The sequence below is a fragment of the Podarcis tiliguerta genome (assembly GCF_965153285.1).
Source record: "Podarcis tiliguerta genome assembly, chromosome: 5".
In the NCBI taxonomy this organism is placed as follows: domain Eukaryota; kingdom Metazoa; phylum Chordata; class Lepidosauria; order Squamata; family Lacertidae; genus Podarcis; species Podarcis tiliguerta.
The window spans coordinates 75111553-75133697 of NC_139538.1; the positions used below are offsets into that span (position 1 = coordinate 75111553).

A 22145-nucleotide genomic window follows, 5' to 3' on the forward strand; every position below is an offset into this window, starting at 1 on the left:
CAGAAATAAATAAATAACCCCCCCTCTCCAGCTGAAAAGCATCTACAGAGTGTCCTTGAGTGAGCACTGCAGCAGATCTTTAAAGGCGATGATCTGGATGCTTTCCAAAAAGTCTCTCACTTACCTCGGCATCCTTCTTTCCCCCCACCCCCAACACCACTCTAAAACCTTACCAGGCAAATCCATATCATTAATATTTCAGCACCAGCCACTTCGCAGGCATTGGCTACGCTGCAACGTAGCTCATCAATAAGAGCTGGCAAGGACGATACAGTCCACCAGGCATTCTTTTCGTCTAGCAGAGGGATAAGAGCAGGAGGAGGCTCTAGCTAGAGAAAGTGAGCACGAGAGTGGCGCTGCAGAGAGCCGGCAGAGTACCACTCCATCTCCCAAAGCTTTTCTACGGGGAACCTCTCGGCAGGTACCGCAAGAGCAGCCCGGCATGGATGTCTTTAAGAAAGGGTTTTCCATTGCGAAAGAGGGTGTGGTGGCGGCCGCCGAAAAGACCAAGCAGGGAGTGACCGAAGCTGCAGAGAAGACCAAAGAAGGGGTGATGTATGTAGGTAAGAGTCTCTTCCTATTACTAAGAGATCTCTTCCTATTAGGAGCGGCTGTTGCTGCAATGCAACGGGGGGGGGGGGAGAGAGAAATCCACATTTGCTGGGTGACCTTGGGGAATGATGCTACCTTTTCCATACCCCAGGGGCAGGTAGTCATATTTCAAAGAGGGTAAAGTGAAGGTGTCCCATAATATGAACTAGTTTTGGAAATACAAAGCACATGGCATGGTGAGAGTGATGCCAACCTCCCCTGGACCTGTGCTTTTAGCAAGGCTTTGAAATGCACTGATGTAAAGGCTGCGGTTTTCTGTATGCACTTCCTTTGGAGTACATCCAGGGAGCAGGACTTATTTCTGGGTACCTCTGCAAAGGATGGAGGGGCAGGCAAGCAAAGCTCCGCTCCAGGAGAAAGCTTCGCCTGCTACTCCTCTGCTCTAGGAGCAGAGGTAGGAAAACGGGTGGCAAACCTGAGGTAGATCATTTATGATTCAGCATTTAAGTCATTATAGGTCATCCCTTTCATGATGCACCGGTCTTCCCAAAGATTTGGAAGGGGTATGAATGAATTAATGAATTTATTATTTTGGTCAGACCAGTTCCAGCCCACATACAATATCAAGGAAGTCATAAAACACGATAAGGATACACTTGAAATTGCAATTAGGAAGATTTGCCAGGGTCAATTGGCTGCCACGGTGGGTGGTGGGTGCTTTGTATTTTATTTTTTTTAAGTGCTTTTCAGCCTTGCCTTGGTTTTTGCATTTAGTTGTGTATCATTTTCCCAGCAAAAGGAGCTGCTCTGATGCATTTAATTGGCTGACAACAAAGTAGTGGCTTGTGTTATCAATTAAGGGCTGCAGAAGTTCTTGTTCTTTCTAGAAACTCAGTGGAATTTGGCTTCAATTTGCCCTGCAAGGAAGATAGCCAAGTTGCCCTTGAAGCCAGGCACACGGTGGAGAAGCATTTGTGAACATGGCCACAGTCTGAGACTAGATGAGGGATTTGTTTTCCATTTTTGTAACCTTGTTTAAGGCTGCAACCTCATCACTGTGGGAGTAAGCCACTTTGACCTCAACAGAATTGACTTCTGACTAGACATGCATGAGTTTGCACTGTAAGTTCCTTCAATGTTTCCCATTCCACAGGGAGTTTTTACGATGCTCCCCAGAAGGGTGCAGGGTGTTATTCTCTGTCATAGAAGCATTCACCCTCCAAAAGCCATGAGCATGTCTGAAAGCACATAGAAACTGCGACAAACCAGTATTCTGAAACTCAGCTGGAACCACTTGTAATTCTGATAGCAGCAGATTTCCCAGGATCTCCAATGGCTAGAGTTGGAAAGGTAGTCAATAGCTTATCAGAGCTGGCTCCTTCCATTTCAAAGCAAAATAGAAAATAAGGTCACCCAGCTCAAAAGCAAAATGTTAAGGCTACAACATCCTCCTTAAAGACTTCACAGAACACTTTGAAAAATGACATGAAAGGCTCCTCTCAAATTCTCAGTGCTGCTGGTGATTTTACTCTAGTACTGTAGTCCTCAATCACTTCAGTCACATGCTCCCAAGATCCACTTTTTTATATTTGAGGCATCTCCATTCTTCTTCCTTGGGTGTCCACAAAAAATTTTTCCAGTGGGGGAGGGAAAAATTTGAACACCAAAAGAGAGCAAGCTAGTTTTTCACACACAAAACAAGAGGAACAGTGTGTGTGCATTTTGCTTCGTATCTCAGGATGTACAAGTGCTGGTTTAAATGAAAGCTGTCAATCTAGATATTATGGTTCAACTCCCCTCTCTGGACGCCCAGGCATCCATCTTCCTTTCTCTGTTTTGGTCCCCTCTCTCGTCTCCCCTCTTCATCCTCTTAGAGCGGAAGTGCCCATTCATCACCTTGGCAAACACATTTGCTTCATTACAGTCATGTGGAATGGGAGGGAGATGGTCACATTGTAGGTCAAGAAACAACAGCTGAAAACCAATGCCCAGGTGAAGCCTCTCCGTTCAGCTCTGCAGATTCAGGCTGAAAATTTCACGAGGATGGAAAAGGCTTGTATTCCCAGCTTTGCTTCTGAAGTTTGCCATCTCTGCCCTTCAGATCTGCAGTGATCTGGCGTGGCCTTTAGAGATAGAGCTCTGCCACCAGTTCTGAAAGCTGCTCCTGAGTGATGCATTGTTGCGGGTGGAAATGGTCCGTTTTAAATACAAAGAACAGTAATTCGTAACTGAAGCTTTTCAGTACTAAAAAGTGCCAGAGAGGGGCTATTGGAGGAGAAAGAGCGAAGAGCTGTGAGAGATGTTGAAGCTGCATCAGGAAGCTTAAAACAAGATTGTCAGCGGTAGATTATCAAGCATTTTCCAGACCTCTTGGGCACAGTAGGCTGCCTTTTCTGATTACAGGCGCTCTATATCCTCCCTGCTCAGCCATGGTAATTGCATCCTTCTGAGCAAAAGCATCAGACTTGATCAGTGGTGGTGCATCCTTACTGTGGTTTGGTTTCAATAAGGGCTGGCCCAGGACATTTTGCATCCTAAGATGGAGCAGCAAACCCACACCACACCCACACACCCACACCCACACACCCCATCAAGATGCATAGTATTCTTCAAAACCAGCCAAGTTATTTGGCACCTGAGGCAGGAAACCCCACAAGCACCTCCCCCTGGGAGGAAAAGTACAATAACAACGAACAGAATCGCTTAACAATGCATTGCCCTTTCATGACACCCATAATCTGTTGCCAGAGGCAGCTGACTCACTCTGTGTAATGCTAGGGCCAGCCTAGACGCATGTGTTAAGATTCCGATTCTGCAATATCAGCTATCCTATCAGAACTGCAGTGGTCACCACACTGTTGTCCGCATCGCCTTTCTTGTCAGCTATGTGTCTGGCAGGGGTAACCCAAAAGCATGGTCTTTTCTCAAACCTACAATATTATTTTTATTATTTATAACCCACCCATCCAGCCACTCTGGGCGGCTTCCAACACATATAAAAACAGTATAAAACGTCAAACATTTAAAAAACTTCCTAATACAGGGCTGCCTTCAGATGCTGGCAAATTTTTTTCTGTATATTTCACAACTTTATACAAGGGGATTTTTAACAGGGGCAGCTCTCCTCAGCCTTGCATGACCTAACAAATTTCCTGCTGCTGCACAACTTTTGAAGGTGCATGAAGGAACTCTGGATGCTTCTGGATCTAGCTGACTTCCCAACATGACAAAGATTCATCTGCCTATCCAATGCTTAGTATTTGGGTTTTTTTAATGACCATGACAAAGCCCTGCATTTAGGCCAGGGGCATCTTTTAAGGAAAGCAGTACAAGCCTCCTGCTGTGTGTCAGGCTATATATCACTGGCTGTAGGGTTAAGAACATAAGAAGAGCTGGCTGGATCAGGCCCATGGCCCATCTAGTCCAGCATCCTGTTCTCACAGGGGCCCACCGGAGGCCTGTGGGAAACCAGCAAGCAAGACCTGCACACAAGAGCCCTCGCCTCACTTGTGATTCCCAGCATCTGGCATTTGAGAGCAACCTGCCTCCGACAATGGAGGTGGACAGTTCAGGGATTCAGGCCACAGACTTTTAAATCTCCCTCTAAAGGAGGAAATAAGGCATCTCTGGCTTCTCCTGCCTGGCTCCCCTCATTTGCTGTTATGAGCATGGCGTGGCTGCAAATACAAAAACCTAATAAAACATCAAACATTAAAGTAAATGGGAGAAATTGTACCAGTGGCTCCTGTGAACCAAACAAACAGGCCCATGTAGTAGCCAAAGGGTGCAAATACTTTTGCGTTAAAAAAAAGGTGACTTTAATCTGTGCAGATAACATTTAACTGCACGTTTTAACAGCCGCAAAACTAGTGCTTTTAAAATATGCTGCTTCTTTCTGATTTAATCTTAACTAGCTAAGTCTGACCTTGGAAGTTGCCACATCTATGAAAATTTTAGCACAACATACTTCCATTGAGACACTGAAGAATTGCAAACTGGGAGTGGGGTTTGCATCCTAACCTGGAGAAGCTCTTTGATCCAATCTGAGGGAAAGGTCCCTCTTTTCCTTGGGATCTTAGCAAACCAGTCCCTTGCCTGGAGATATTCTTGGCCTTGGCATCAAATCATGCCGATTATTAGCAGCCAGTTTTTTGCTGCACTGAAAGGGATTTCTGGCATATCCCTCAAGATCCCTATTGACTATGCACAAGTAGCAATACTGATGAGTCACTGCAGAGATGGAGAAGAGCAGCCGCTGGTCTAGCAAAGGCTGCTGCTGCTGCTGCAGGAGGACACAGCATCTCTCTGCCTAACTTGCATCCTCCGCCCCTAGGGCACACACGCAAAGCTGAGTTGCTTTTGCTTCACATGGTTAACACAAATCTGACTGCACTGCAGCTTGAGTTGTGGTGCTGTTTACAAGGCCTTGGCCTTTTTCGTTCTGCCAAGTGGTAAGTGGCTCACCTGATAGGCTCTGGAAGTTGTTAGAGCATGAGACCAGAGCCTCCCCAGAGTGTCCCTATTTTCCAGGGACAGTCCTGGATTTACAGAAGCCATTCCAGTTTCTGATTTGATCCTGGAATGCCTCGATTCTTCCTAGGATATCCCTATTTTCACAATGTTGGAGGGTATGGTAGGACGTCTCTATTTTCATTGGAGAAATGTTGGAGGGTATGGAGTTATCCGACCCTCGAGCCATCTGAAGGCAGCCCTGTATAGGGATTTTTTAAATGTTTAATGTTAATAATAATAATAATAATAATAATAATAATAATAATAGAAGAAGAAGAGGATGTCCCTATTTTCATCTGGGAAATGTTGGAGAGTATGTGAGGCTCTTAATCTCAGGGTCATGGGTTCAAGCCCTACACTGGGCAAAAGATTCCTGCATTGCATGGGGTTGGGCTAGATGACCCTCATGGTCCCTTCCAACTCTACAACTTTATGATTATAATATCCAATAGGAACAATTCAGATAATGTAGCCAGGATATCTCCCCTCAGTGGCAGCATGTACTTGCTATTGTCATGCTCTGTTCCTTAACCACCAGAGACTAGTCAGCCAAATGATGTTCCTACCTGGTGAGCAGAAACAGAGAGTTTAAAGCATGGATTAAGAGATGCCTCTCCTGTGGACCATTAAGGCTCTTGAGACCCCTTTCTCCACCCATGCTATATTTTAGGACATCTCAATTGCAGAGCAAGGGACTCACAGAGACCAAAACTCATCATAACAAAAATATAAAGATGGAAGAGCAAAGTTTTATAGACAGATTGTGTTATGTACTGAAGTTCTCACCCTGGGCCAGCAGGGGGATACTGTAGATAGTTTTCACTCAGGTCCACGTCAGTTATTTTAGGCGGGAAACCCTGGGTTTGTTGTTGCTACATTGTTGACAGCCGGCTGCCTATAAAAGCAGGCCGGCTGAGCTGTTTGCTGTTCAGTTCTGTTCCAGCTTACAAAATAAAGAGCAGCTTTGGAGAAATCGCTGTGTCGTCTGCCATGTCTACCCACAACTTAACTGATTGCACAATGGGGAGAGCTGAGAGCTGAATTTTTGGCCTGGGCCAAATTTGAAGAGAATCTCTGGAAAAGGAGAGCTAGCAAGGACTAAGAAATTCCAGACTGAGAAATAATACAGTGAAGATGAGAGCAGAAATGCTACCACAGGGTAAAGTTATGTGGGAACAGCCCTCATTCTCCTTCATCAATAGACCCTGGTTTCGACCCATTCTGAGGATCTCTTTGAGGGGTGGCTCCAGGTTTGAGTCTGATCTCTGCCAAGTACCATTCTGTGGGGGAGCCTTCCTGTATCACTGAGATCCTGTGTGCTTATCCATTTATGTAAGCTGCAATGGGCACCAGGTGGCTTGGGCCTACTCTTAAATTTTCCCACAATGCCCCAGATCAGCGCTATACCAGCAGCATTATGGGAAATCAAAATGGCTGTCAGCTGCCTAAGGTTTTCGGGCCTAGCACACACAAAAATGGCTCCACTCTGCACGTGTGATGTTTTGCATCCCCCCCCCCCCAAGTTCATTTATGAAAAAAAGAAAGAAGAGAGAACATGCTTTCTGACAGCCAGCTGTGGCGGGGAATGGGTTGACTTTGTAACCTTATACACCCAAGCTGCAGGCAAAAGTTTAAGCTGCTGGAACAACACCCATTTTGTCTTTGGTTGGCAACAGCTGTACTTGGCTGGCAAAGCTTTGTGCTGGCAGGTCGGGTTTCATGCCATGCATAAGGCGAGCGTGAAGCCTGACTCACTGGGTGTGGTCCTTAAAGAACACAGAGCAGACCAAACAAGCTCAGAATAGCAACACCAGAGCTGCCTTCTCCTGGCTTTTGCAGGGACTTTCAACTCGGTAACTGTGTGAGACTCCTTAATCACTGCTGCTGCTAGTCCCCATCTGAAGATGATGGTGCCAGTAAGGCCATGTACACAATACCATTTACTCTGGCTCTGGTGCATTGTTTCAAAATGCAAGACGCATGGGGCAAGGCATTGCTTGGAGGCCAGATCCACGGCCCCTGCGGTTGCCTGACCTTGCCTCATGGGTGGACCAGCCCTGCTGGACCCTTTAAAAGGCTACGCACAGCGCTCGTTTGGCCGTGGCATTCATCAAGGGTTTAAATTCCTATGGATGGCAGGGGATCGAGGCTGCGGCATTCATGTGTGGCTGTGCTAACCTTTAGATGCTCTTTAAAACCTTCAAAGAGAATCAAATGATGCACACAGATTCACAATGCCGTTTTCAGTCAACTCACCAGACAGGCTAGGGCTAGTTATGCTCCTTTGTTATTCCTACAGGCTTAGTTTCCCTTCCAGGCTTACAAAAAAAAAAAAAAAGCACGGGGGGGGGGGTGAGTGGTCTGCTTCTCCTTGAGGGCTGAGCTAGCTTTATCCACGCACCACCCCTTCCCACTTTATTTATTTGTCATTTCCATTTCTAGCCTGCCCTTCATTAAATTAACGACCCCAGAATTAGGTTGCAACGTGGAGGAGAAATCACGGGTGCAGCTTTGTTGTCAACTCAGGGGCACAGTGTGGGGAGGGCTGCTGGGGCAAATGCTCTGGGTGCATTTTTTTGGGGGGGGGTGCCACTGCTCCCACCGCCCTCCCTGAGCCAGCCTTTCACTGCTTTGCGAAGCTGGGATCTGATTAGATCTCAGCTTTGCAAAGTACCTCAGGGAGGGCGGCCTGAGAAGGATGCAGCAGCCACATGCCCTTTGACCCCGGCCACACAAGGTGGCAAGGCTGGGATCAAGAGGTACATGGCTAATATGCCCTTCTCCATGCCACCCTCCTCAGATCCGAGCTTCACAAAGCCACTCAGGGAGCCTGGCATGAGGATGCAACAGCTGTCCAGAGGCATCAAGAGCTGGGCAGGCTGGGCTTCCTCCGTTCCTCACCTCACTTCTGGCACGCATGCGCAAAGACACGTACCCACCCTGGGCACAAGGAGAAAAAAATTGCCTGGCCAGATGATTTTTGGCTTTGCGGTCAACTGGCAGCAAATTCAAATCCCCAGCACTACCTCTTTTTGAAAAACAACAACAGTATACCTTAAGTTTGAGCTTGTCTATAGCTGACCAATGTTTGAAGGGCTACCTCTGCATTTAAATGTGTAGTTGCAGTGGGAGGAAATCACACTATGCTTGTGTTAACACAACCAAGCAAATCTGTGGTGGAAGATTTCATACCACTCTGTGGATAGTATTCATACTCCCCTCCATTATTATTATTTTAAAAACTAACACCATACCACTTTCATACAGTCCAAAGACTCCTTTTATTTAATACGTGGATAAACTTGAAAGTCCACACTTTCAGTTACGCCACACAGATACACAGCAACCCTCTCCCACAAATACCTATTTTCAAGTTTTACTGGCCTCTACCTAACAAATCAAGGGATATTTGGAATTCTGGCGAAACAGGTCACTTGAAAACATAATTACAAAACAACAACAAAGATTTGAGGATCAGTTCCAAATGAGCTGGCTGTTTGAGGCACACTCCCAGTAGTTGTTTGTTTGCTAAAAAAAAAAAAAAATGTTCATGCTACATTAGACCTAGTTTGTTGCAATACATACTGATATGCAACATGATATGCAGAATTATTTGATAGCAACTGATCTGTGATCATAATCATAATCAAGATTGATTGATTGAATCCCCTAGTGTGAACTAGAGGTGGGTGAATCTGTCCATTTCAGTTTCTCTCCTTTTCTCATTTTTCCATTCTTAAGTTCAGTTCTCCAAATTTCTGTGATTTTTTTTTAAAAAGCCCTCACGAAAATTCACCAGTATTTGAATGTGAATTTCCCCTCATATGCTGTTTTGCCTAATACACACATTTTAACAAAGCAAATTCCCTAAATTGGTGTGTTTTTGTATCTTATCTTCACAAATATTGATGCATTTTTATGGACGCTTTTACCTCAGCGTGTGGATGTATGTCAACATTATTTGGCTTATGTGCACCACAAAATTCAGAATAGGTGTGCATTTTGATGGATGGCTGTGTTTCAGTTCTTGTATTATTTCAGAAGGTGCAAAGTAAGTTTGCCCCAAAATGCAAACTGAACCAAGCTTTTCCACTTTCCCTAGCGTGGATGCAGACTTAGCTGATTTAGGAGGTACCAACCTCTTATGCAAAACTACCCGAAGTCAAGTCCAAAGAACAAAATGTCCAGCTTAGGTGAAGAGGTGGGTGGTGGTGGGTTTGTTGTGCAAGTGGGCCAAATCCATTTTAATTAGGCAACCGCAATTTTCTGGAATGCGATCGAATCCTCCCTACAAAATAGCAACTGTCTAGAAACGCCTCCCCCCCCCCCCCAAAACCCTTTCTCCTCTCTATTCCCACCTCCCCACACGGAAAAAAATGCCCTCTAAAAGGCTTTTGTGTTGTACATTTGTACGGGCTCTCACCATGCCACTTATCTGAAGTGCCTTATTGTCTTGGATTCAGGAATCTCTGATCCCTTTGTGTGGGGATGAATGACTCATCTGCACTTTGCCTAAGTATGCCTTTGCTGTACATACTGTCATGCTACTGTGAATGTCAATTGAAGGGGCTCGCCCCCCCCCCCCCGTTTGTTTTTTTACAAAAAGAAAAGCACAAGGATCACTGAAAACAAGCCTGAAAATACCTTTTCCTCCATTTTACAGGGACCAAAACCAAAGAGGGCGTAGTGCAGAGTGTCACTTCAGGTAAGATCATTGCAAATTTCCACGTTATGTATTGAATTAGCAGCTTCCATTTTATGCCTTCGGTTCACTTCCATGAGTGGCTTTTTTTCTTATACCTGTGACTACACTTACACTCTTTGACTACACTTGTTCCCAACAGAATGGCAAGGTTGCAGGTTCGATCCCCATAAGGGACAGCTGCATATTCCTGCATTGCAGGGGGTTGGACTAGATGATCCTCAGGGTCCCTTCCAACTCTATGTTTCTATAAGATTCTGTGAGAGCTGACAGAAAACATCGCCACTTTTGGAGCAAGCCACTATTTTGAAAAAAGGCAGCACCAACAACCATATCAACAAGCCACTTACTTTTGCTTCAGTAGAAGTGGCAAGACTTTTACCAAAAGTTTATAATTAGGTCTCCCCCTAATGGGAGAATAGTTTGCACTGTAGCTCATCAGATCTGCCTATTTCTATTTTATGTTTAGTTGCTGAGAAGACCAAAGAACAAGCCAACCTGGTGGGGGAATCTGTAGTGGCCAGTGTCAACACTGTGGCAAAGCAGACCGTAGAAGGAGCAGAGACCATTGTCACCACCACTGGGGTTGTACAAAAGGTAGGCCAGAACTTAAGCATCACAAACACATGTTCCCCATACTGGGCTTGCCAGGTAAAGCCCATGGTGGGGTATTTGTAGGGGAAAGTAAGCAGGCCAGATGGATGAAGAACTCCTCACCGCTAACAACCTCGCCTCTCATCCTCCAGTCATCTGAGAAATAAACCTGGTGAACTCCACATACTTCACACAACATCTACCATTGTCCCTGACCACTGGTCAGTCTGGGTGGAGCTGATAGGAGTTGTAGTCAAAAACCAGGCTGAGGAAGGTTGGTATAGATAGTTAGCACTCTGGGAAATGTCCTTGGGCTGTGTACACTATAGTTTAAAGCACATTCTTCCTCTCAAGGAATTCTGGGCACTGTAGTTTATCCTTCACAGAGTTACAATTCCTGGCAACCCTTAACAAACTACAGTACCCAGAATTCTTTGAGGGAGGAAAAAGTCCTTCAGATGTGCTTTGAAGGTTTAGTGTGTAAGCAGCTTTAGATGACATGGGGGAAAAGAACAGGTGTTCTCAGTCCCAGGATGGCTATATGCATCTTCTTGGGGGGGGGGGGCAGGAGAGCACCATCATTGCCCAGAGTTCTTACACACTCCTCTTACAGAGTCTTCATTTTCTGCCTAGCATCTTGACAGAGAAGATGTTTGTGCTTCAGGGAAAACACAAAGCCTTTCTTTCCTGCCCTGGCATGTGTGAATTTCAGTGCCAAACAACCTCCATTTAACTGTTCTCGTCTCAGAACGGGGATCAACTTTTCCATTCAGATGATGCGGCACAAAGCTTGCTTGCTGCAATGCAGGCACCGACCACGCATTCACCAGCCAATGCTTGCTCAATTTGTAACTGAGCAGCGGACGCTGGACCAATTAGGCAGACAGCAGATGCTTGGCCTTGTTTTGCTGCATCGCCTCAGTTCCATTACAGTTTTATTAAGGCTCAAGCCAAAGACCAGAACACGTCAAAAAATAGGTGATAAAATCACAACACACCCGGCGATAACACATATATATCCTAAAATACAATTTAAGAACAATTGATTCAGTAGATTCTCTGTGACATAGCCCTGAAACAAAACTGGCTGGAGTTTTTCCTCGCAGAGCATTGAAAGCTATGGATCGCATTTAAAAGTCACATGGTGCAGGCAGTGGCAGACATAGAGCAAAGACAACTATCTTATCTTATTGCCTGTGTAAAGATAGCAACATCAGAGGCAAAGGAACATATTCTCACCATCTTCAAAAATGCCACTCTTCAGTGGATTAAAAATGTGTGTGTATTGTGGCTGCCCCCATCCTCTGCCACTTCTGGAAGTTCCACTGTGGGCATGAGCTCTGGTATTAGTGTGTGTGGACAATTTTTGAGACACAAGTTTTCCACCAAACCAGACTTGAACAAAACAGTGGATTAATGTTTAAAAATTACACGTGTGGTCTCACCAAGTCTCAGAAAACTGAGGTCCATCATGGGCACGCATTCAGGTATCCTTTTTACCTGTGGACGTGGCCAATTTTGTATTTTATTTTTGAGATACAACTGAAGTGCTGGCTCCCACTTGGATGAGGACAACATGAAAAGCATGCCCACACAGGATGCAGCAAATCGGCAGCCACACTTCCACAGCCCTAAGTTTTTGGTATATGCCTGAATCCCTCTCGCAAAATAGTGACAGTCTGCAGACAGCCAGTGCAAAATATTGGGAGGGCATGTGAAGATAAAGGAATGATGGAAAGGCTCCTGTTTGATACAACCATAGGCACTGCCCTGTCGTGTTCGGAGTTTGTGCTTCTAACCGGGGAAAACTTGTGAAGTTATAAGAGAAGAGAGGAGAGAGAGGAATTAAATTAAATATATATTATGCAAGCTGACACTCCTTCATCCTGGAAATGTGTCGGACGCTACTGTTCCAGTTCAGAGAAAGAGAAAATCTCAAGAGGCTTGTTCCTGCCTGGTTAAAAATAGATTGGTGAGTCAGAGAAGTAAAATCATGGTGTGCGGAATGCGGCCTGAGAAACAAACAGAAGAAGATTCTCAAGCACGTCACTCATCATTAGATACGAGCTGAGCATGCTGGGCAATCGCAGGCATCTGATTAATTAGTTATATGTTAATTTGATTTTTTAAGCCGTTCTCCATGAACCCTGTTCCCAAGGGTGGTTTACCATACCAAAGGTTGATGAACTGAAACCACAAAATGCCCCAACTTGTGTAAAACGTATTTGAAAAAAATCAAGAACCGTACATGGACATTGGCTAATTTCACTAGCCTTATTGAATCAAAGGCCTGGATGGAAGAGAGAGGTTCAAAAGCCTGATGGAAATCGTGTCAGCTGCACATCCAAAGAAGGGGGTTCCATAGAAGAGGGGCCACTACAGAGGAGGCTCTAACATGTGCCATTGCATTATGGGTTTCACCCAGTAACGGGACATTTTAAACACACACTTGTCCTGTTCCCATATAAAGAAGGGTGTGTGTGGGTGTGGGGGGGGTGTGTGTGTGAGAGAGAGAGAGAGAGAGAGATTTCCCCAAAAGGAGCATGTAAGAGAAAAGTATAAAACCTTTCCTTACCTTGCTGTGCTCCATAGATTTAAGCAATTCCCTCTCTTCCCAGCTCACTAGTACTATCTGGGGAAAACAGCTTAAAAGCACATTAAGGAGACATAGGATGGGTTTTGCTCCTCTTCTTCCACCAGCACATGCTCCTTCTTTTCAAATGCATTTCAAACCCCCTTGGCTTTACAGAGGAATGAATGCTTAAAATACGCAGTTGCCCAACGTACCCAGCTTAGCCCTGTCAGAGAGTGACATTTCTTACTGATCCTCAGCCTCAGTGTCCTCAGTCTAGTCCTCACCAGCCTTCAAATTTGTGTTCAGATTCAAATTTGAAATTCCAAATGAGGCAATTTATCAGTGTGCATGTTTCATTTCTGAACCTGAATATTTCGGGTTCTATCTATCTATCTAGTTCTTTACTTGAATACATATTATCACCACCACAAACCCACCACAAACCATACGTTTCAAAAATTCAACAGTAAACATACAAGGTCCAGTTAGAGGGAAATTATGTATGCAGTACACAATTGTAGGCAACCGCCAGAAAAAGCACAGAATGGGATACTGGGACCCGGCTTCTCGATAAACCCCCATTTTAATTTTGAAAACTAAAGTTCCATTGCAGGAATGGGAAAGCTGTGGCCCTCCAGACGGAACGTCAGTTGCCATGAGCCCCAGCCAGCATGACCAGCGGACAAGGTTGATGGGAATTGTAGGCCAGCGACATTTGGAGGGCCACAAATTCCCCATCCCTGATTCATAGGCTTCGTAGTATTTGAGCAATCAATCAATATACTGCCCTTCACCCAAACATCACGGGAGGGGGGTTACAACATAAAGGAACAAAATGCTAATAATAATAATAATAATAATAAGAAGAAGAAGAAGAAGAAGAAGAAGCCACACACTCCACACACATTTAAAAGGCCATAGAATTGACCAGAATGTGTGGCACGTCTCAGGAGCCAAAGAGGAATGTCAATGCAATTGCGAGTGGTTCCATTGACCCTCCCTGTGGTGTGTTAGTCTGCCTGTGTCTCAGATCTACCTATGTATATATAGAGATATAGGAGCTGCAACAGAACAGGACGAGGAGGATGTGCTAGGAAGGAGCAGCAGGGGAGGAAGGAGGAAGCAGGCACAATAGCCAAGCTTCCCCCTGGTGGCTCAACAACTGGCGATGACCTACTCTCAAAACAATAAATATACTGACCTACTGGCTTGAGGAAGGGGAAAACACCATGGGGACAGCGACCATTATTTATAGGGGCTGTGAGAACTAGATGGAACTAATCTAGGATTGTAACACAGGCTCTAACAGTTTCTGTTTGGCAAATATCCATTCCCCTGCCCCTAACACCCCACTCGAGCGCCATCAGAAACCTTCTAGAACAGTCCAAATTCCTGTAGTTATTATGTCATCTCTCTGACCAAGCTGAACAGAGCATCTGTTCTTGCTAGTCACCAAAGTGCCCCTTCGCCGGAGGTAAAAGAATGAATATGCATCCAAGCAGGAAGAGGAAATGGGTATGTGAGCCCAGCTAGCCAGGTCTGCTGCTGCCTGGGGGTCTGGTCATGGGGAGCTGGTTCAATGCCTTCCATTGCCAGCCTGATTTTCCTTTGAGGTTGCCAACTCCCCCCTGCTCCCCCCCCCCCCGCTGCCGCCATAATGGACTGGCTTGCTCTTGAACACTGAACAGCTTGGCATTCAGAAATCAGCAGGTGACACTGTGGGGAGGTAAACAGTTTGCCTGGCTGATGTCTGCACAGCAAGATGGTGGAAGCTGGTTGGAAAGCTGCCAGACTTCATTTTTGTCGCAAGAACGTTGCATAACCTTGAAAGGGATTCAGCAATAACCCTGCTAAGGAGAGACAGTGAGGCCAAGTGGGCAGAGATCTTTTGAGATCTGGATCCAGAGAAGTCTCACTTCAGCCTTTTTTCCCTGCTGATAAAAAAACAAACAACTCTGCAATAGTTCCTCAATATGCTTCTGCAGTATGTTCCTATTTTCTAGGGATAGTCTCGGGTTTACAGAAGCCGTCCCGGTTTCTGATTTGATCCCGGAAGGTTCTGCTTTTCCTTAGGACGTCCTTATTTTCACCGGATAAATGTTGGAGGGTATAGAGTTATGTGACCCACCAAGCCAATGAAATAAGTAACTATACAAACTTTAGAAGACATCTGAAGGCAGCCCTGTATAGGGAAGGTTTTTTTTTTTAAATGTTTAATGTTTTATTGTGTTTTTATATATGTTGGAAGCTGCCCAGAGTGGCTGGGGCAACCCAGTCAGATGGATGAGGTATAAATTATCATTATTATGGATTCACCGGAGAAATGTTGGAGGGTCTGCTCTTGCCCTCCTAATGCTTTGCCTTGTGGTTTACGTCCCACAGGAGGACTTAGAGCACCCAGTGGAATTTGAAGAGCCACCTGCTGCCACTGCTGAAGATGACGCCCCAGTGGAAGCCACAGAAATCAGTGCAGAGGTAAAGCACAGCCACAGCCCAGCTAACCCCAGAATCCTTGGCTGGTCTGGGGTTTTTCTCGCCATCTATTGCTCTTTCCTTACTTTCTCTGTGCTGAGCTGGTTTCCATTTCTTTTCTGCATACAGGTGATTTCAGATCTTTTCTCTGCTGATCATAATGCCAAAAATACTCCCCTTTCGTTTGTCTTTCCAGCTACAAGCCCATTCCTGGCCTGTCTGGCTGGAAGCAGATAGTTGTCATCAAAATAAAATAAAATAAAAATAATGCCCTGTCCAATAGTTGGAAGTGGGTCAGATTTTCTCCCCATTGCATACATGCACATTTACTTTGTCCCAGGCTGTGAAAACATACCCCCCCCCCCAATCCTGGGAACTGTAGTTTACTTCTCATACTGCAACCATTCCCAGCATTCTTATCAAACTACAGTTCCCAGGATCCTTTGCAGGGAAACTCACGTGCTTTAAATGCATGGTGTGTATGCAGCCCCAGTGCTGCATCTCGGCAAATGGGTTTTACAGATTTCTCAAATGATGCAAAACCCTAACTTTTCTATCAAATTTAAGAGTAGAACAGTGTACATAGCACAAACTGCCTGCAGCTTGGGGTGGGGTCAAAAAAGAACGACTATCTGTTTCCAGTCTTTGCTTACTAACCTCAAACTACTTACTGGGATGATTCTAGAATGAGTAGTTTGTAGCTTAAGAGCTGACTTTGATGGAGCATTTTTTCTGGACCAAGTGACCCCTTGATAATGCACTGGGCGTATTTGTTTGTGCATATATTAAATCTTAGCATATATCAACTTTTTTCACTATTTCATTTTTTAAAACCATTTTTTAAAATTAAGTTTCAAATGCAACTTTTTTCCAAACTACAAACACACACAATATAAATCATTCATCCATGGGCAGGTAAGAAATTCCAGATATAATTCATAACTCCATTCGAATCCTATATGAATATACCAAATCTATCACTTTAACCAAAAAGGGTGTTAGAAGAAATACTTTGCAAGGAAGGAAAATTTGTAATTCAGGTTCATTATAGCCTATAAAACTAACTGAGTCACATTCTGGTGGACCTAAGTTCCAGGAGAACAAAACCTAGAAGGTTAACCAGAGGGAAAATGGCTAGCTCATAGGATCCCTAGTACAAGCCAATAACGTTAGCTGATGCAAAGCTCAGAAGGTACCTTCAGCACATTTTGGGGAATGGTACATCTCAGGAAAAGTTAGTGTGGCGTTCTTTGGATTTGTTGGACTCCATTTCCCATCCGTCCCGGTCATCATGGCTGATGGCCAGAAACGATGGGAGTTGGAGTCCAACAATATCTGAACTGCCAGCTTTCCCCCTTCCGTGACTGAATAAAGCAAATGAACTCAGGTATCTCGGGTGCTTACTGCAGCTTGTCCCCATTGTTTTGCCACACCATTTCTTGATCAGGTAGTGCCGCCAGTGTGGTGTAGTGGTTAAGAGTGATAGACACGTAATCTGGTGAACAGGGTTTGCTTCCCCGCTCCTTCACATGCAGCTGCTGGGTGACCTTGGGCTAGTCACACTTCTCTGAAGTCTCTCAGCCTCACTCACCTCACAGAGTGTTTGTTGTGGGGGAGGAAGGGAAAAGGAGGTTGTTAGCCGCTTTGAGACTCCTTAGGGTAGTGATAAAGCGGGGTATCAAATCCAAACTCTTCCTCCTCCTCCTCCTCCTCTTCTTCTTCTTCTCATCCTGTGCCACCAATTAAGGTGGGTTTTTGGGTGTGTCTCTGTGTGTGCCCTTCTTCCCAAGAGCTTGCTTAGTGATAGCACACCAAGTCCTCATGTTAGTCCTCAGCTGGGGACCCCGCCGATGGTGTCCTTCCAGGTTGGAGAGACAGATGAAGGTGATTTCCATTTGACACCCCAACCCAATAGGAAGGAGGACAGTGGAGAATCCCATAAATACAAAAAGGAAAGAAGAGAAATAAACCAGGAATGTGGGTAGGTGCCTTGTCTGCCAGCCAATCATCAGAGGAGATTCCAGCAGCTGCCCTCCGCTCACTGCTATAGCTCAGAGCAAGTGAGTAGCAGAGCATAAGACAACCAGCTGCTGCAGAGCAGGGACTAGTTGCTGATGGTGGTGCAGAGCCAGTCTACATCTACAGAACCCTCAAACAAAGTTAATTTGCAAACTGAATTGTTTACAAGGGAATTGTATCCGCTGAACGGTAGCTGAATGGCTCTGTGATTCTTCACTGATCATTCATTTAGAAACACATTCTGCCTAAGCAGGAGCCTCCAACTTCAACGCCAGATTTCCAAAGAAAGTTATACGACGCTGTTACTCTGTCCCACCCACTGTTGGCCCCGACTCCCGACTGACGCATCCCGTGAGTCAACACCAGGGCAGACCTAAGACATTCTGCTGCCTGAGGCAAAGGACAACATGCCCTTCCCCTGACCCCACCCATTCCATTTACAAAAACCTGACAGGAATGGCATTTGAAGCATCCTTCAATACTGGCAATAGAAAACATGGTTGGAAATACGCCACCCTGTGAAAGGCCAGCATTTGACTTCCTTCCCCAGCTCTCTTGGCTCTGGCTTAAGTCAGGCTTTGAGAAGGAAGTGTGAGGCTCTGACAGGGTCCTAGAGGCCTCCTTCATCCTTCTCAAAGTCTGGTAAGTGCTTGCCCAGCTTTGGGAAGGAGGCAGAAGGATTCTAGGATCCTGTCGGAGCTCTCACAACTCCTTCCTGCAGCCAAGCAAGTACCGTATTTTTCGCACCATAGGACGCACCGGACAATAGGACGCACTTTGTTTTAGAGGGGGGAGGCGCTGCACAGAGAGGGGGAGAACTTTCCCCCTCTTGTTTTCCCGCTCTAAAACAAGGTGCCGTTTAAGGTGCGTTCAGGCGGCTACCTTGGAAGCCTGGAGAGCGAGAGGGGTCAGTGTGCACTGACCCCTCTCGCTCTCCAGGCTTCAGGTTACTTTCGACCTGCTTTTTGGGACTGGTGGGGGGAAGCCCACCACCAGCCCCAAAGAGCAGGTCAGGGAGCAGCAGAAAGGCACAGCAGAGAGGCTCCTGCCATAGTCGCGCGTCACCTCTCCAGCCGGGAGAGGGTCGTGGGGCTATGGCGTCTTCGCTCCATAGGATGCACACACATTTCCCCTTCATTTTTGAAGGGGAAAAAGTGCGTCCTATAGAGCGAAAAATACGGTACTTACCAGACTTTGAGAAGGTGCCCTCCTCGGCTGTGCAGCCATACTGCTCGCCTTGCCCTAGCACAGGGGTTGGCAAGGTTGACCTCGCCTGGGCTGATTCACTCCAGGGGAGACCACTCTGTGGGCTGGATCGGGTGCGCATCTGCGCAGACGAAATTTCTGGCACTGCGGAAGCAAGTCCCTGCGCTGCGTCGGTTTAGCGCAGCGCACTGGGACTTGCTAAGCGGGTGGCTCGGTTCGGGGACTGGTTAAATGACCCCCCCATGGGCCACTTGTGGCCCAAGGGCCTTAGGTTCCCAACCCCTGCTCTAGCACACCTGGGGGCAGCAAGCTAGTGTAAGGGGTACAGGACAAGCTGTGTGATGCACCCAGCCCTGTCCTCATACAAGGTGGATTGCCTAGGAGTTCAGGAGGAACAGCATCTGTTGTCTGAGGCAATTGCTCAATGGAAGAGCCAAGCTACCCTAGAGGAAATGTATCTAGGATGTCCGCATTCAGCAAATTTCAGGCACACACGGTAACATATAAATATATACACACACACACACATGCACCTCCAGATTTCTCAGGGTCATTCCACATTTTCATTTTTCTGCATAACAAATATATTCTTTCTCGTTGATGCAAAGGGTGAAATATCTCTTTTCTGACATTGGGACTTTTGCTGAGGAGGGTGTCTACTCAGCACACTTTATTGTTTGTTTATTCCTATGGCGCCACTAAAATAACCACTTACATGCCTGATCATAAATATCAACATGTATGTTGCCTGGCAGAGTGGGGAACCCCTCCTACGGTCTACTTACTCATTGCATTTGATGACCGCTCATTCAGAGGCATGTTTACTGCTCCTTTTCAAAACTTTCTGCATGTGTATAGAGATCTTGCTTTCCCCTCTGGCTTCGGAGTCGACTTGGATTTTGGTGGGGGGCAAATTAACCTGTTTTCTTGTTTCTCTTCTTCCCAGGGCGAAAATGAAGGAAATTAACCCTCCTAGTGTGAAAAGTGGGAATCCCAGGAGTAAATGCAGAAATGTTAGCTGCCACCAGAGCAGGGAAATCACTCATCCCCTAGGCTAACTTCATTCAGCACTACAGTCTTTCACTTGCCTCATACCGACATATCATAGATGTCTAGCAGACTCTTGACCATCTGTTTTAGGGAAACTGTGTGCAGCAGAGCTCTGTCTGTCCCCGTCCCCCCCATCTCCTTTGTGGCTTCCTTCCTTCCCCATCTTCAAAGCCTTCTGAGCGTGTGGTTTGGTAGCCGTGATATAGCACAGTCGTGGTTGGAATTGCTGGTTAATGTCTTCTGCCCATTAGCATCAGCACTTGAGATCCCTAAAAATGGTGGACTTTTTTTTTTTAAGAAAAAAAGAGAGACAAAATAAAACAACTTGTTTCAACTAAGTCTTCGTTTGCACCTTCTCAGTTTATTCATCTTTCTGACTGTGAGTCTTGTTGGTTATAATAGTTAATAAGAGGCATACCATACCAGCATTAAAAAAAATAGAGAGATGGGGGGAAATGAGTGAGTGGTTGGTTTACATTATCAGCTGATCGAAGAGGACACATGCATCACAGTCTAATCTTGTGCCGCCAGAGCTGATCCCTTTTCATTAATATCTATGAATGCTTTAAACTCTTGAATATGACAAAATCTATATCAGTATGCCTTCCTCCAAATCGTATCTCAAATTTGCTTAAATTTGCAGCTGTAAGACAAGTGTATCAGATTGTGGTCTGGTGCATATAAATACTGTATAATAATAATGCTGAGCTTGCCAAACAACTAACAATTGTCTGCGTTTGAGGCCCCCTTTGAACTTGAGGTCTAGGCCAAATGCAAACACTGGCTGGCCTTGCTTGTGATACAGCTGAGGAAGTGGGGAGGGCCTCTTTCATATATTTTGCAATCCTCAGACTGGCAGAGAAGGGATTTCCAGTGGCATCCAGGAAGCTATCTATGCAGGTAGAATATAGAAGGCAAACTTCGAAGAGGATGCAAAGATGTCATTTGGATCCATTGTCTTTTCCTTACATCCCTGAGATAAGCACAAGTCACCATGTTCCTGGCAGAGGCTTCTGCGAAATGTTTCTTCCCTTTGCAAATCAGCAAGAGCAGAGCCAGGGGAGTGTTCATCTCTTAACAGGGACCACTCACAGTTGATTTGATGTGATTTGCTCAGTAGCTCTTGGGTGGAGCCAAGGATTAAAACAAAACAGACCATCCAGAACAAGCAGTATGAGTCATATATTTCCTCTCATTTGCAACTTAAAAACAAGCACACTTCTAAATAATCCTTGAGCCAGATGTGTGTGCCTGGTGGTGTTTCTTGCAAAAGAAAAGCCTCTGGGTGTGGCAACATAAATTAGGGTTCCTCAGGCATTTCTTTGCCTGGTCTCTGTGTACTGTCCCACCATCTTTGCCAGGACAATGAAACCCCACTGACACATGGTATGGTGCTCAACACAGATCCAAAACACAGGAAGCTGCCATATACTAAGAGTGTGTACACACTATAAATTCAAAACACAAGAATCTTGGGAATTATAGTTTGTCCCTAACAGGACAACCATTCCCAGCACCCATAGTAAAAAGGTAAAGGTAAAGGTACCCCTGCCCGTACGGGCCAGTCTTGACAGACTCTAGGGTTGTGCGCCCATCTCACGCAAAGAGCCCGGGGGCCAGCGCTGTCCGAAGACACTTCCGGGTCACGTGGCCAGTGTGACAACGCTGCTCTGGCGAGCCAGAGCCGCACACGGAAACGCCGTTTACCTTCCCGCTAGTAAGTGGTCCCTATTTATCTACTTGCACCCGAGAGTGCTTTCGAACTGCTAGGTTGGCAGGCGCTGGGACCGAACAACGGGAGCGCACCCCGCCGCGGGGATTCGAACCGCCGACCTTTCGATCGGCAAGCCCTAGGCGCTGAGGCTTTAACCCACAGCGCCACCCGCGTCCCAGCACCCATAGTAGTAGTAGTAATAATAATAATAATATTTTATTTATATCCCGCCCTCCCCACCTGAAGCCAGGCTCAGGGTGGCTAACAACAATAAAATAATACAACATTCTAAAATCATTTCATTATAAAATTAATTCAAATCAAATTAATGGCAAGCATTGGGCTAGAGTTCTGTGAAGATTGCCAAAGGAGGGAGTCAGTCTGTGCCCTGGCCAAAGGCCTGGTGAAACAGCTCTGTCTTGCAGGCCCTGCAGAAAGATGTCAAGTCCTGGAGGGCCCTAGTCTCTTGTGACAGAGCATTCCACCAGAACGGAGCCACAGCCAAAAAAGCCCTGGCTCTGGTTGAGGCCAGCCTATGGTTCACAGAATTCTTTGTATGTGTGATGTGCATGCACAATTATACCACATGATGGCTTCCTCCAAGGAATCCTGGGAACTGAACTTCATTAAAAGTGCTGAAAGCTGTTAGGACACTCCTATTCCCCTCACATATCTACTATTCCCCGGGAAGAGGAATTGATGGTTAAAACACTCTGGGAACTATAGCTCTGGAAGGGGAATTGAGTCTC

The 22145-nt window shown here is 45.8% G+C and overlaps 1 protein-coding gene across 1 annotated transcript; it reads left to right on the plus strand.

The window, feature by feature from the left end:
• Nucleotides 1-206: 206 nt before the first annotated feature.
• Nucleotides 207-20020, plus strand: SNCG (synuclein gamma). Its single transcript, XM_083440145.1, has 5 exons — nt 207-563; nt 9728-9769; nt 10236-10363; nt 15318-15410; nt 19579-20020. Exons 1-5 carry the CDS (start codon nt 443-445, stop codon nt 19597-19599), a joined length of 405 nt encoding a protein of 134 aa, XP_083296271.1. The 5' UTR covers nt 207-442; the 3' UTR covers nt 19600-20020.
• The last annotated feature ends 2125 nt before the right edge of the window (nt 20021-22145 follow it).